The sequence below is a fragment of the Prionailurus bengalensis genome, chromosome C1, assembly GCF_016509475.1.
Source record: "Prionailurus bengalensis isolate Pbe53 chromosome C1, Fcat_Pben_1.1_paternal_pri, whole genome shotgun sequence".
Lineage (NCBI taxonomy): Eukaryota > Metazoa > Chordata > Mammalia > Carnivora > Felidae > Prionailurus > Prionailurus bengalensis.
In genome coordinates, this window is record NC_057345.1 from 104,817,573 (window position 1) to 104,829,356 (window position 11,784).

Below are 11,784 nucleotides of genomic sequence, written 5' to 3' on the forward strand. Positions count from 1 at the left end.
GACTTCCGCCCCCTCCGCCCCACTACACCCGCTCACGCCTGACACTCTCTACACACGGTCACTTCCGTCCACACAACCCCGAGCCTCCCTAAGACTTTGCCACACGCAGCACACGCACTTGCAACCAACAGTCCTGGAATGGCTCCCACAGCACGCGAGATCATACGCTATTTAAGCCGTTGTTACCCAAACAGCAGCCCCTGCGCTCCCCTATTTACATAGCACACGCCCCATCCGTGACGTCACGGGAACGCGCCTTCCCTCCAGCCCATGCCTCGCCCTTGCCCCCTCCTCAATATAGCCAGCCAACCCTCAGGAGGGTGAAATTGGCTTGTCCCTCTTTTCCTCCAAGTGCCCGCCTGCTGGGGCAGAGGGTGTGAGTTTTGAACCTCCAGCCGGCGGGGAACCTGTCTGGGAGGCTGCTGGCGCCTGTGTACCTTTCTTTAAATAAGGCCTTTTGCAGCGCCTGAGTGGCTCAGTCCCCTTAGGGTCTGACTCTTGGTTTGGGTTCTCTCGCTTCGTCTCTCTCTGCCCCTCCCCTACTCACAAGCGCACATGTGTGCGCGCTTGCGCTCTCTCGCGCGCGCTCTCTCTCTCTCTCTCTCTCTCTAAGTAAATAAACGTTAAAAAAAATTACCTTTCAATGTGTAGAGCGCAACATTTAGGACTACAAAGGAAAGGGTTCCTTTCAAGTTCGGTGAGTTACCTCTGCGATGCATTTCAAAAAATTTTTGAAGCTATCCGGTATCGAAAGAAACTGAATTTATGAAACTAGACACAACAGCCAGGTGACTGCAAACCAACCCTTCTGTTTTTACCCCTATTGGTGTTCCAGGCTGGAAACCCAGCTTCAAGGCTATGTGAACATTAAAAGTAGATTCTATTCTGTTGCTCAAATCACAGAACATTTACTGAAAAGTTCTCCTCTGGAAACGGTAAAGCAAGGGCTCTGTGGCCACTGAGGCCACTGAAGGACATGGCAACAGGGATTAGGTGACAGTGTCGCAACTGAATGTGAATCAAGTTTGACCCAGACCCCATTCCCTGAATCCTGGCAGCCAGACGCACTGTCCAGGTGCGAGTGAAGAAATACTTTCCGGAGAATCTGACCAGCCTTGTAACAGAAACACCATGTCCGACTCCATATTGCTTCTATTTCCCTTGCTGCTGCATCTCACAGCTTAGAATGATCTGCTTGCTTAGCTCTACACTGGGCATGTGACAGCTAAGATTTGCAAAATCTGCTTTGCACCTGAAATCTACCTCACCTGAGGAGACGAGGAAGTAGGTACAGAAAGGACTATGCTCTGTTTAAGATGTACAGGATCGACATGACCAGATTCCTGTACACAGAGATCAACTGACCAAGGACAAAAAACCTACACGGCCTCCCTCAGATGTCTGCAGATGTCAGCCACCTTTTGACTCCAGCCCCCTCCCACTTCCCCCTTTTGCCAACATAAAAGAAACTTGGATTTCATGCCAAGAGGAGATGGTTCTTTGGGAGAATAGTCCACCATTTCCTCGGTTTGCTGGATTTCTGAATAAAGTCGCTTTCTTTGTCCCCACGTCTTGCCTCTCCATTTGCCTGTCACACAGGGAGCAGGAGGAGCTTGGACTCGCTAACAGCCTGAGAGGAAAGACGTGGCATCAGCCTGTAAGGGATTGCCTGGAGAGATTTGGCTTTAGATACTGCAGTCGGGGAAACAAACTTCAGTATAAAACCGAGGGCAACTCCCAAAGACGGCAAGGAGAACTGTGGATTTACAGCCAAAGGAAAGAGTGAGGGAGTCAGTGACTGGAAAATTGCCACAAGGAACTTGTTTAGATATCAAGGATGGGGGGATTCTTGCTGGACTGGGCTTGGAAGGCTGAGGACTAGGACTAACTGAGGGCCCCAGGAGCCTGACTTAAGTTAGTCAACGAGGGAGTCCTTGCCAACCCTGCAGTGACGCTCCTGTTAAAAAGCAAAAGCCAAGCAAGAAGAGCAAAGGCTTATTTATTCAGGGCTTGTGTTTTTGCAGAGACTGAACTGAAAGGAAGGCAGAGGAGCGGGAGAACTTTACAGGAGAAAAATGGGAAGGCTTCAGGTGTGCCCTGATTGGAGGCCGTTGGCATGGGTAAGCTGTAGGCAGGTATTAACCTTAAAAAGAAAAGTTATTTTCCCAGCAAAAATGGGCTTATTTGGGAACAGCAGAGAAATGCAATCCAGGACATTCATGCTATGGCAGAGCCACAGGCAAGCTGAATAAACAAAGGAGGGGAATATCACTAGATGGAGGAGAAGGAGGCAGTTGAGAGAGGCTGTTTTGAAGTAAAGTCCATCGGAGAAAAGCAAGAGTTCAGGGTGATGACTGTTTCTCATTGGCTCCCTCCACTGGGGGGGGGGGGGAGGGGGGGAGGGGGGTGGTCGTCAATTTCTTGTAGGAGATGCAGTATACATTCTTCTTCCTATTGGGGCCTGTCATTGATGACTCTTTCCCGTTGAGAATTCTTCTGTTGGGGTCTACAATTGGCAATTCTTCCTGTAATTCATGTTGAGTGGTATAGCTCCCCCTTCTGGCCTCCCAACTCCATTCTAGTGAGGTTTCCCTTTCTTAATTTTCACACTGGCTGACTAGAATTTAGAGGCATCCTGTGAGGTTGGTGGGGGTGCATACCTGGCTTTCTCTGGCCGGTCCTAAGTTGGAAGCAGGAACAAACACGAGGGAAATTATCAATTACCAAGTCCTGGCATTGTGGATGGGTATACTGGCATGCTCAGACTGTTCTAACAGAACACCACAGACTGCCTTAAACAACAGCAATTTATTTCTCACAGTTCTGGAGGGTGGGAAGTCCAAGATCCAGGTGCCATTAGGGTAGGTTTCGAATCCGGCCAAATATGCTACCCCCAAATAGGCCACTTGGGCTTAAGGATTATTTTCAACGAAGGGCATGCTTGAAAAACAGATGCAAGAGTGCTCTGACCTCCTTTCCTCTTCCTAAGAGCAGAAGATAAAATTGCCATGGGAAAGATGCCCTCCCTATACCAGGAGGAGAGAAAGGTTCTTGTCACCAGATTTAGGAAGTCGAGGCTGAGAGAAATCTATACAAACAGACCTGGTTAAAAAAACCCTCATCTGTGTCTTTTGCCTCCTCGTATATTTTGGTTCCTTTTCGTAATTACTACTCTTTGCCGCACCTAGTACATGGCCACTTAGGTCTAAGTACTTTTTGGATCTTTCTTCTTCCTTGAAAGCTCCCATGTGCATGGGAAGGATTTCTATGTTCTTCTCCTGCTAATCTGTTTTATGTCAACTTAATGCTGAGGCCCAGCCTGAGACCCTAAGAGGGTAGGGCAAAGAGTTTAGCCTCCCCTACAGCTTCCTTCTGAGGCCTCTTGTCATGGCTTATAGGCAGCCCCCTCTTGCCATGTGCTCACAGGACCTCTGCTAAGAAGAGGGGGAGGGGAGGGTGTTGAGGAAAACATATCTTGAGTTTTCACTGTCCCAGAGGTGTTAATCCAGATGTAGCAGGTGGTGCTGGCCACAGCACAGACACCTCTTTGCTCCGCTAAAAAATAATCAAGAGCTATTTTATTATCAAGAACCATTTTGGGGGTGGCTGGGTGGCTCAGTGCCTCAGTCGGTTGAGCCTCCCACTTCGGCTCAGGTCATGACCTTGTGGTCCGTGGGTTCGAGCCCCGCGGCGAGCCCCGCGTCTGGCTCTGTGCTGACAGCTCGGAGCCTGGAGCCTGCTTCAGATTCTGGCTCTCCCCCTCTCTCTGTCCCTCCCCCACTCACACTCTGTCTCTCTCAAAAATAAATAAACATTAATTTTTTTTTTAATTTTTTTTTAACGTTTATTTATTTTTTTGGGACAGAGAGAGACACAGAGCATGAATGGGGGAGGGGCAGAGAGAGAGGGAGACACAGAATTGGAAACAGCCTCCAGGCTCTGAGCCATCAGAGCCATCTGTGACGCGGGGCTCGAACTCACGGACCGCAAGATCGTGACCTGGCTGAAGCCGGACGCTTAACCGACTGCGCCACCCAGGCGCCCCAATTTTTTTTTTTTTTTAAAGAACAACTTTGGCCAGAGAGTCTAAGGATCTTTGCTGGGCAATTACTGCTTTAGCAGATTCTGCAATAACTTTAAGAATTAAGAAGTTCCTGATCATAGATAGCCTCATTTATTTTTATCCCTTGTCAGGGAGCAGGGATCTGCCAGTAAGAGTGAATCCTGACTCATGAAAGCCTCCTGGGTGTGTGTAGATTAAAGCCTCAACCTTCATTTCCTTCTCCCCCCCCTTTTTTTTTGACTATTTGACTTTCCTTTGGGGATAAAAGTTTGGATTATTAGAGAACTATATGTCTTATGTCTTCTTGTAGGCATGAGAAAGAGACTATATTAATTCACTCACTGTTAAGTGAGTTTTTTAATAGTGATATAAGCCATGCCAGGCTTTGTCTTTTTGCCAGTGGTGGGTGCCTTTTCTTACTCAGGCAATCCCCTTACAAAGGCTTCCTCATTCCCATTTCACTTTGAGATGTAGTGGGAGGTTGTCCTCTATTAATGACGTTCAGACACAAATCATGTGGGAGAGATATTTAGTAGAGACATTCCTTAGTACCCAAAAGTCTTATATAAGAGGGGCCACACCTTTCCCAGTACTAGATAAGCCCTACTCTGAAGGCTGATTCCATATTTTACCACCTTATATCAACCTCCTTTATACTTCCCATATCCTTGTATGGGAGGTGGCCCTGTGGAGTTTGCTTAGCACTGGGTCATGCTTTGTTTGAAGGCCTGCAGGCTCCTACAGGAGGTTCCCAGGTATTTCCTGATGAAAGTGGAAGTTGGCAGAAGAATGGTGCAAGGCAGGGATCTTGCTGAGAGGCCCTTGGCCACCCCATTAGTGATAAGGATTCTCCATCTTCTACCTCATTCCCTGTCCTGGTGGAATGGCTGCAGAAGATGAGATCCAGAACCTGTACCAGCACCTGAGGGAAATTCTTTTCATCAATGCCTGCCTTCAAGAAAAGCTGGAACATCATCTCAGCATTTCTGACCAAGGAAACGGTAGGGGAGGCCCAAGTCTGTCTGCTTCTGGCAATATGTATCTTTCTAAGGACTTGTAATGTGTTGCAGGGCTTCACAGATTTCAAGAACTTGACATGCTTTATACTTCACTTATTCTTACAAATGGCCCAACTAGGGAGAATAGGGCAGGTATTAACATTCCTACTTTTTAGATGAGTAAATAGGCTCAGATAGAGGTTTGCCCCAAGACTGAGCTGTCCCTCCATCTTAAGAGTTATCTGACCTCCAAAAGCCTTCTTGTGACTCCTAAGCTGTACACTTTCTGCTGCTCTTCTCCTCTTGTGCAGTCATTCAGTAGAACCCAGGTTGCTGAGCACCTCATTCAGCAGAGTGAGGGTCTCTGCTGCTGTCATCCTTACCCCCCTCCCTAATGTCTTGGTTACTCTTCATTGTTCTCAACGTTGTTCTTCTCCACACATCTTCCTCTTACATTGCACTCACGCAGAGGCCATCATTTCCCAGTCTCAGGCTGGGCCAGAACAGTGACTGGGCCTCTTTCCATATCAAAGAAGCAACTATTTAATGAGAAAAGTCTCCTTCATAATTTCAGCCGTTGGGTGTGATAATACAAATGAATGAGCTGGCATTTGTTCAGGGCCTGGTGAAAATTAAGCATCTGCCCCATAATGCTGAAGTTCCAACCTTTGAGTCCCCAGAGGTTTCTCCTGGGCTGAGACAGAAGGGGAAAAGGAATTGCAGAAAGCATTATCTTAAGCAAATGTGTGGAACTTGCCTAAACTGCCAATTATTTCCTGCAATAGGATATACTTCTGACTTCTACAGGGAGAGCTTGGACTCCCTTGCCCAGCTGTACAATGAAAACAGAGATATCAGGAAAGAAAGTCTGAGCCTTCTGGCTCACCTGAATCGTATTTCCAGAGGTAAGTGGTCAAAAACCACAAGAGGAGGTCACTCTCAGAGCTTTCTTTTCTCGTGCCTTACCCAGCTATAGAAACAAAAGATGATGGGGAGGCCACAGCTACCCAAAGCCTCTTGACTCATAATTCTCATAGTTTTTCTCAATATAGTGAGGGCTACCTCCTAGGTGCTCCCTCTACAGGTGCCCAGACTCTAGGCTCCAGGAATGAATAGCTCTGGGAAATTCACCTTTCAGGTACAAACCACACCTCACTAATGCAAGGCTTAGAAGAAAAGAACAGTCCTCAGAGGTGAGAAGACATAAGAGAATACTTATTTTGATTGAGTAAAATTTGCCAAAATTAGATAAACTCTGTCTTAGAATGCTGAAAGAGCAAGGAAACAGAATTTAGATTCTAGGTCAGTAGTCTTTGAGGAAGTATGAGGACCAGAAAGGTGCCATAAGCCTAAAAGAGCAAAACCCCAATTTTCAAACTGATGAAAATAAAAGTACTAAAAAATCGAAATAAGTATAGCTTATATTGGTAATAAAAGACAAACTTGTATTTTGTATAAAGAAAATAAAATATTGGTACAAAATACAAACTGTCTATTGCACTCAAACATAATATTCCAGTCACCTTATGGTTTCCAACTCTTACCATTGAGGAGAAAAGCAAAACCAAACCAAATTACCTTCAGATTGACAAAAATATTTACAAACCTGCAAAATACCTTCAGCCTATCCCCTATACACCAGGCTCAGTATTTTTTGAGTTTTTGCTGTGTGCAATGCCCACCTCAGTAGATATCCCTGCCAAATCTATTAGGGGCCAGTTTAGGTCACCTAAGATTCCTTTTACCTTTTCATGCCTGTGCTGCTTTTTTCCAAGGACTCTTCTGAATAGGATTGTCCTCAGATTACTAGAACCACTTGGCTGATGACTCAGAGAACTGGAAGGACCTGGGAGTTTCTCTCAATCCCACAGCACCCATTGACCCTGCCTGTAAATATTTACCCATGATTGACAGGTCCAGGCATAGGAAAGCCTAGCTACTTGACATGAGGGGGCCTTTGTGGTGAATTAGCTTTGGAAAAAGGAAATGCAGAGGCGAGGTTTTTAAAAGGCCCAGGTAGATAAACAGAAGGAAACTTTTCCCTTGGAAATCCAATTGAGAAAGAGAGAGATTCACCTGAGACCATAAGAAGGAAGATTAAAATCTTTAGGTCCAATGGGAAAGAAGCCATGGTAGGACAGCTAGAGAGAAACAAAGAGAACCATGGGAAATAGGGCAGGTCTCCTAAGTAGCTTTAAATCACGTTGTCATTATAAGAACCTGGTTTTGCCTAACACAAATGCCTAGCTACCATACTAGAGATTCTGATTAAAATGGTTTCATGTGTGTTTGGGATATTAGTTTTCAAAAGCTCCTAGGTGATTCAAATATGTGGCTACCAAAGGGAAGGACCGTCAGTCTACCACGGTCACCCAATACAGAAGTATCCCAGATGTACAGTTTCTTAGGAAAGCCGAACACTAGTCATTGATGGGATTTGGAAATTCCTCTCTCAACAGGCTTGTTTGTATAGCATGGAAAAAAGAGAAAAGAAGAGGTAGATATATAGATTAGACCTGTAACCAGTCTATCTAGAGCAGTTTCTCGGATTTTTCTGATCACAAGACACAATAAAAAACAATTCTTTGTGATCCAGTGTCATGTTAAAAAAAAAAAAAAGCCCTTACTGTATGTAATGGGTCTTATCTAGTATTTTCCTTCCTGATTCTTTAAGTAAAGTCTGTAGTAAAGTCTACAGTGTTGACTTGACAACCTACTAATGATTACCAGTTGCAATTTGAAAAATTTTGCTTTTGATTAGTCTTTTCATTAAGCAAAATCCTAAAAGAGTACTGGGGAGGAATTTTTCCTCTACCTACTTAGGTTTGAATGGTCCAGGGACCTTGAATTAACTAACAATAGATAAACATGAGAAAAGACAAGGTTCAGTTACACATGCATGTGGTAATTGCTTAGTAATTAATAATTCCCAGAACACCCAGAAGTAAAAATTTATGTACCAATTTAACAAAGGGCTTCACTGGAAAGGTATGGACAACTCTATTGAACTTTTTGATTCTCTTGGTAATGGACAGTCTCCATGGCCGCTGAATTCCCAGGAAACTCCCTTGGAAGTAGGGTTTCATGTGGCACCTGTATTTTTGGTATGTTCTGCTCTGGTCAGATAAAGGAAAATCAGATAAGATTTGAGGGGTTTTTTTAGTGGTTTTTTTTGTTTGTTTGTTTTTTGAGAGACAGAGGGCACATGCACGTGTGCACAAGCGGGGGAGGAGCAGAGAAAGAGGGAGACAAAGGACCTGAAGTGGGCTTTGCAATGACAGCAGAGAGCCTGATGTGGAGCTCTGAATACAGAATACAGAGTGTAGGGACGTACCTGGGTGGCTCAGTCAGTTGGGCGTCTAGCTTTAGCTCAGGTCATGATCTCACAATTCGTGAGTTTGAGCCCCACGTCTGGCTCTGTGCTGACAGCTTGAAGCCTGGAGCCTGCTTTGGATTCTGTCTGTCTCTCTCAAAAATAAATAACCATTTTTTAAAAATTAGAAAAAAAGAAAATACGGAGTATAAATGGATCAGTCCAAGGTTTAACTTTGCTCTTTATTTGCTAATTTTCCCTTTTCTCTTTCTGATTTCTTTTTCTCTAATCTCTTTACAAGAATACTTACATGAAACTTTCTATAAAGCCTTATTCCTGTCCTAAACATGGTACTCAATAGACTGTAGAGCCTGTTACCTTTTTCCAGATTGGAGCCTTTCTTCTCCCTTTTCTTAAATTTAGAGAATTAGTGAAAAGGCTTGAGGCATGGATTTTAGCCTCAGGTCTTTCATTTATAGGTCCTGTGGCTTTAGCTAATACTAATAGCTAAAGTAGTTAGCTATTTCCTCAATGGCCAGAGGTAGAAGTTACCTACTAGGAGATAGCACTAGATTCCACAGGTTAGGGGTTTAGTCCTGTGCGACTGCACTCCTCTGACCCCCACTCCAGATGCTAGTAGCAAATCCATGTTGTCACCTGTACATCTGACTGACTAGAAATCAGAGTTGACTGAGAACCCCCTCCTAGGGTTTAATTTGCTACAGTGGCTCACAGGACTTAGAGAAATATTTTACTTACTAGATTACGGTCTATTTTATGTTTTTCAAATTATTTATTTAAGTAATCTCTGTGCTCAGTGTGGGGCTCAAACTCATGACCCCGAGATCAAGAGTTACGTGCTCTACGGACTGAGCCAACCAGGCGCTCTGATTACTGGTTTAAAAGTACTGGGGTTCAATACTTTTTGAGTATTGGGGTTTGAGTATTGGGGTTCAGAGCCAAGAGCCAACAAAGAATTCTTGAGACCTCTCCAGTGCAAAAAGGTGATTTTATTAAAGCACGAGGACAGGACCAGAGGAGCTGCACTGGGACTGTGAAGAGCAACTGGTTATTACTTGGGAGTTGGGGAAGGTAAAAACAAGGAAAGTTTCCAAAAGGACTTTCATATGTTTTTTTTTAATTTTTTTTATTTTTTAATGTTTATTTATTTTTGAGAGAGAGACAGAACACGAGTGGGGCAGGGGCAGACAGGGGGAGACACAGAATCCAAAGCAGGCTCCAGGCTCTGAGCAGAGCCTGATGTAGGACTTGAACTCATGAACTGTGAGATCATGACCTGAGCTGAAGTCTGACGCTGAACTGACTGAGCCACCCAGGCACCCCAGAAAGGACTTTCGTGTGCTAAAGAAGACTCACAGGAACTTGGAGCCCTAGCTGTTGTCAAGCTAAGGTTATTTTCCCTCTAGCAAAGCATTAACATTAAGACAGTAGGGAGTTCCTGGAGGAGTGTCACACTCTGCCAGCCTCAAGTATTTATCAGTGGGCTGCAGGTTATAAGGAAATTTAATTTTATTTATACTTCTTTCTACCTTTGTTTCCCACATCAGATATAACTCAGGAAGCACGTGGCAGGGCTTGGGGAAAGGGTGCAGACCTTCCATGCTATCTCTGGGAGCTTCACTCTCCTAGCACCCCTATGTGTTCACCAGCCTACAAGCTCTCTAAATCCCCATCCTTTTGGATTTTTAATGGAGGCTTCGTAACATAGGCATGATTGATTAAATCCTTGGCTGTTGATGGTTGAACTCCATCTTTAGCCCCTCTCTCATCCCCAGAGGTCAGGGGGGATGAGACAACCCTCCTGTCACATGGTCGGTTCCCTTGGTAATCAACCTCCATCCTTCTGGCACTTTCTAAATGTCGCCGTATTAATATATCAAAAGACTAATTCCAAGCGGTTTAGGAGTTCTGCCAGAAACTGAGACAAAGACCAAATTTACATTTCTTATTATAAACCACAGTATTACAGATGGTGTCTGCGGACCCTGCACATTCTGGGACTCTTCCTTTGGCACCACCCTCCTATTTAAAAAAAAAAAAAAAAGACATGTATTTAGGAGCAAGATTTCCATGCAAAATAACCTCTCATTTGTAGAACTGCCTGCTTCTGATGGTACATATTTGAAGCAAGGCACATCTTTTGGACGGTGTGAAAGGTCTTCATTTTTCTCCAGAAGAGTAGAATGGAGAGTAAACTGATCCTGAGGGGGGAGGTGGTATGGATCTGGCTAACCCACTGGCAGCAGCAGTGAGTGGGGCTCTCAGCACTATGAGGCGGTGGGGCCTTGTGTTCCACGTCACAGGGCAGTGGTTTATATCGGGATGCTTGTCCTAGTTTGTCCTAGAACGCTAGTCTGCTAGTACAACTCTTTCCAGACTGTAGTTTCCGACCATGGCTTCTCCACCAACTGCATTCAGGTTGCACATGGCCTCTTTTCTTCCTTAGCTGTCACTTCAGCCTCTGGTGTCAGCAGAACCAATAGAAGATTCTCATTTTAACTTAGCTTTTTTCCCCCCTTCTGTTTCAGCTAAGAACTAGGAGTGGAAATATGAAAAGTTCTTATTTCAACAAAGCTCAGTCATGAACATCATTCCCCCATTGATGAGAAAAACTAAAACAACAAAACAGTGAAAGCCCCAAATCTGAAAGCGAGAGGGCTCCACCTCTAAGAATCAGATTTCTCGGCCACTTTGGGTTTTTACTCCCAATGGATAGTTTCCAGAAATCACAGCCCTTCAGCCTGCAAATTTGATAACTACGTAAGAGACACCAATACCTAGATTCACAGATAATCTCGAGATGCCCTAACCCTCTCCTCTCCCCACCCGCATTCTGTGGACAACTGGAGTCAGCAGCAGCTGGAAGAAAATGTCAAGGATTTGGGTCAAGAGTAAGTCAGAATGACGTTGCAGACTATTCATCAGCTCTTCTGCACATGGCCATTTTCCTTGAAAGATGAAGATTCAGAAATCTCAGAGAATAGAATTTATTTTATATACATTCTGTTGCCTGTCATTTTTTTTTAACAAATCAAAATCACAAAACTGTCTCCAGCTAAAAGGAAACTCAGTATGTCCACTATATTTACATCCCAGAGTGATATCAACAAAGTCCAGGTGCATCACTTCATTCCAAAATTAAATGTTATTGAGGGGCACCTGGCTGGCTCAGTCCAAAGAGTGTACGATTCTTGATTTTGGGGTCCTGAGTTCGAGCACCCTGTTGGGTGTGTAGAGGTTACTTAAAATATTAAAAATTTAAAGGTTATTGAGTACCTGGTGTTAGGTACAAAAACTACATCGTGTTTCACACTCTGGGAACTGAGATAACTCAGGCAAAAATTCTGCCTTCACAGGCATCTGTAAAGTCTGTAAGTAGAGCAGCAGTC

The 11,784-nt window shown here is 44.5% G+C and overlaps 1 protein-coding gene across 1 annotated transcript; it reads left to right on the top strand.

Annotated features, from left to right (window-relative positions):
• Positions 1-4,751: 4,751 nt before the first annotated feature.
• Positions 4,752-11,396, top strand: LOC122481077 (myomegalin-like). The gene is made up of 3 exons (XM_043576079.1): positions 4,752-5,064; positions 5,847-5,966; positions 10,924-11,396. The coding sequence occupies exons 1-3, from the start codon at positions 4,947-4,949 to the stop codon at positions 10,932-10,934; spliced, it is 249 nt and encodes an 82-aa protein (XP_043432014.1). The 5' UTR covers positions 4,752-4,946; the 3' UTR covers positions 10,935-11,396.
• Positions 11,397-11,784: the final 388 nt, after the last annotated feature.

Bases quoted from the DNA above. Each gene is read 5' to 3' on its own strand.
- LOC122481077 (XM_043576079.1), top strand. From the start codon at position 4,947: ATGGCTGCAGAAGATGAGATCCAGAACCTGTACCAGCACCTGAGGGAA. The intron at 5,065-5,846 runs GTAGGGGAGGCC...TTCCTGCAATAG, and splicing joins CATTTCTGACCAAGGAAACG to GATATACTTCTGACTTCTAC.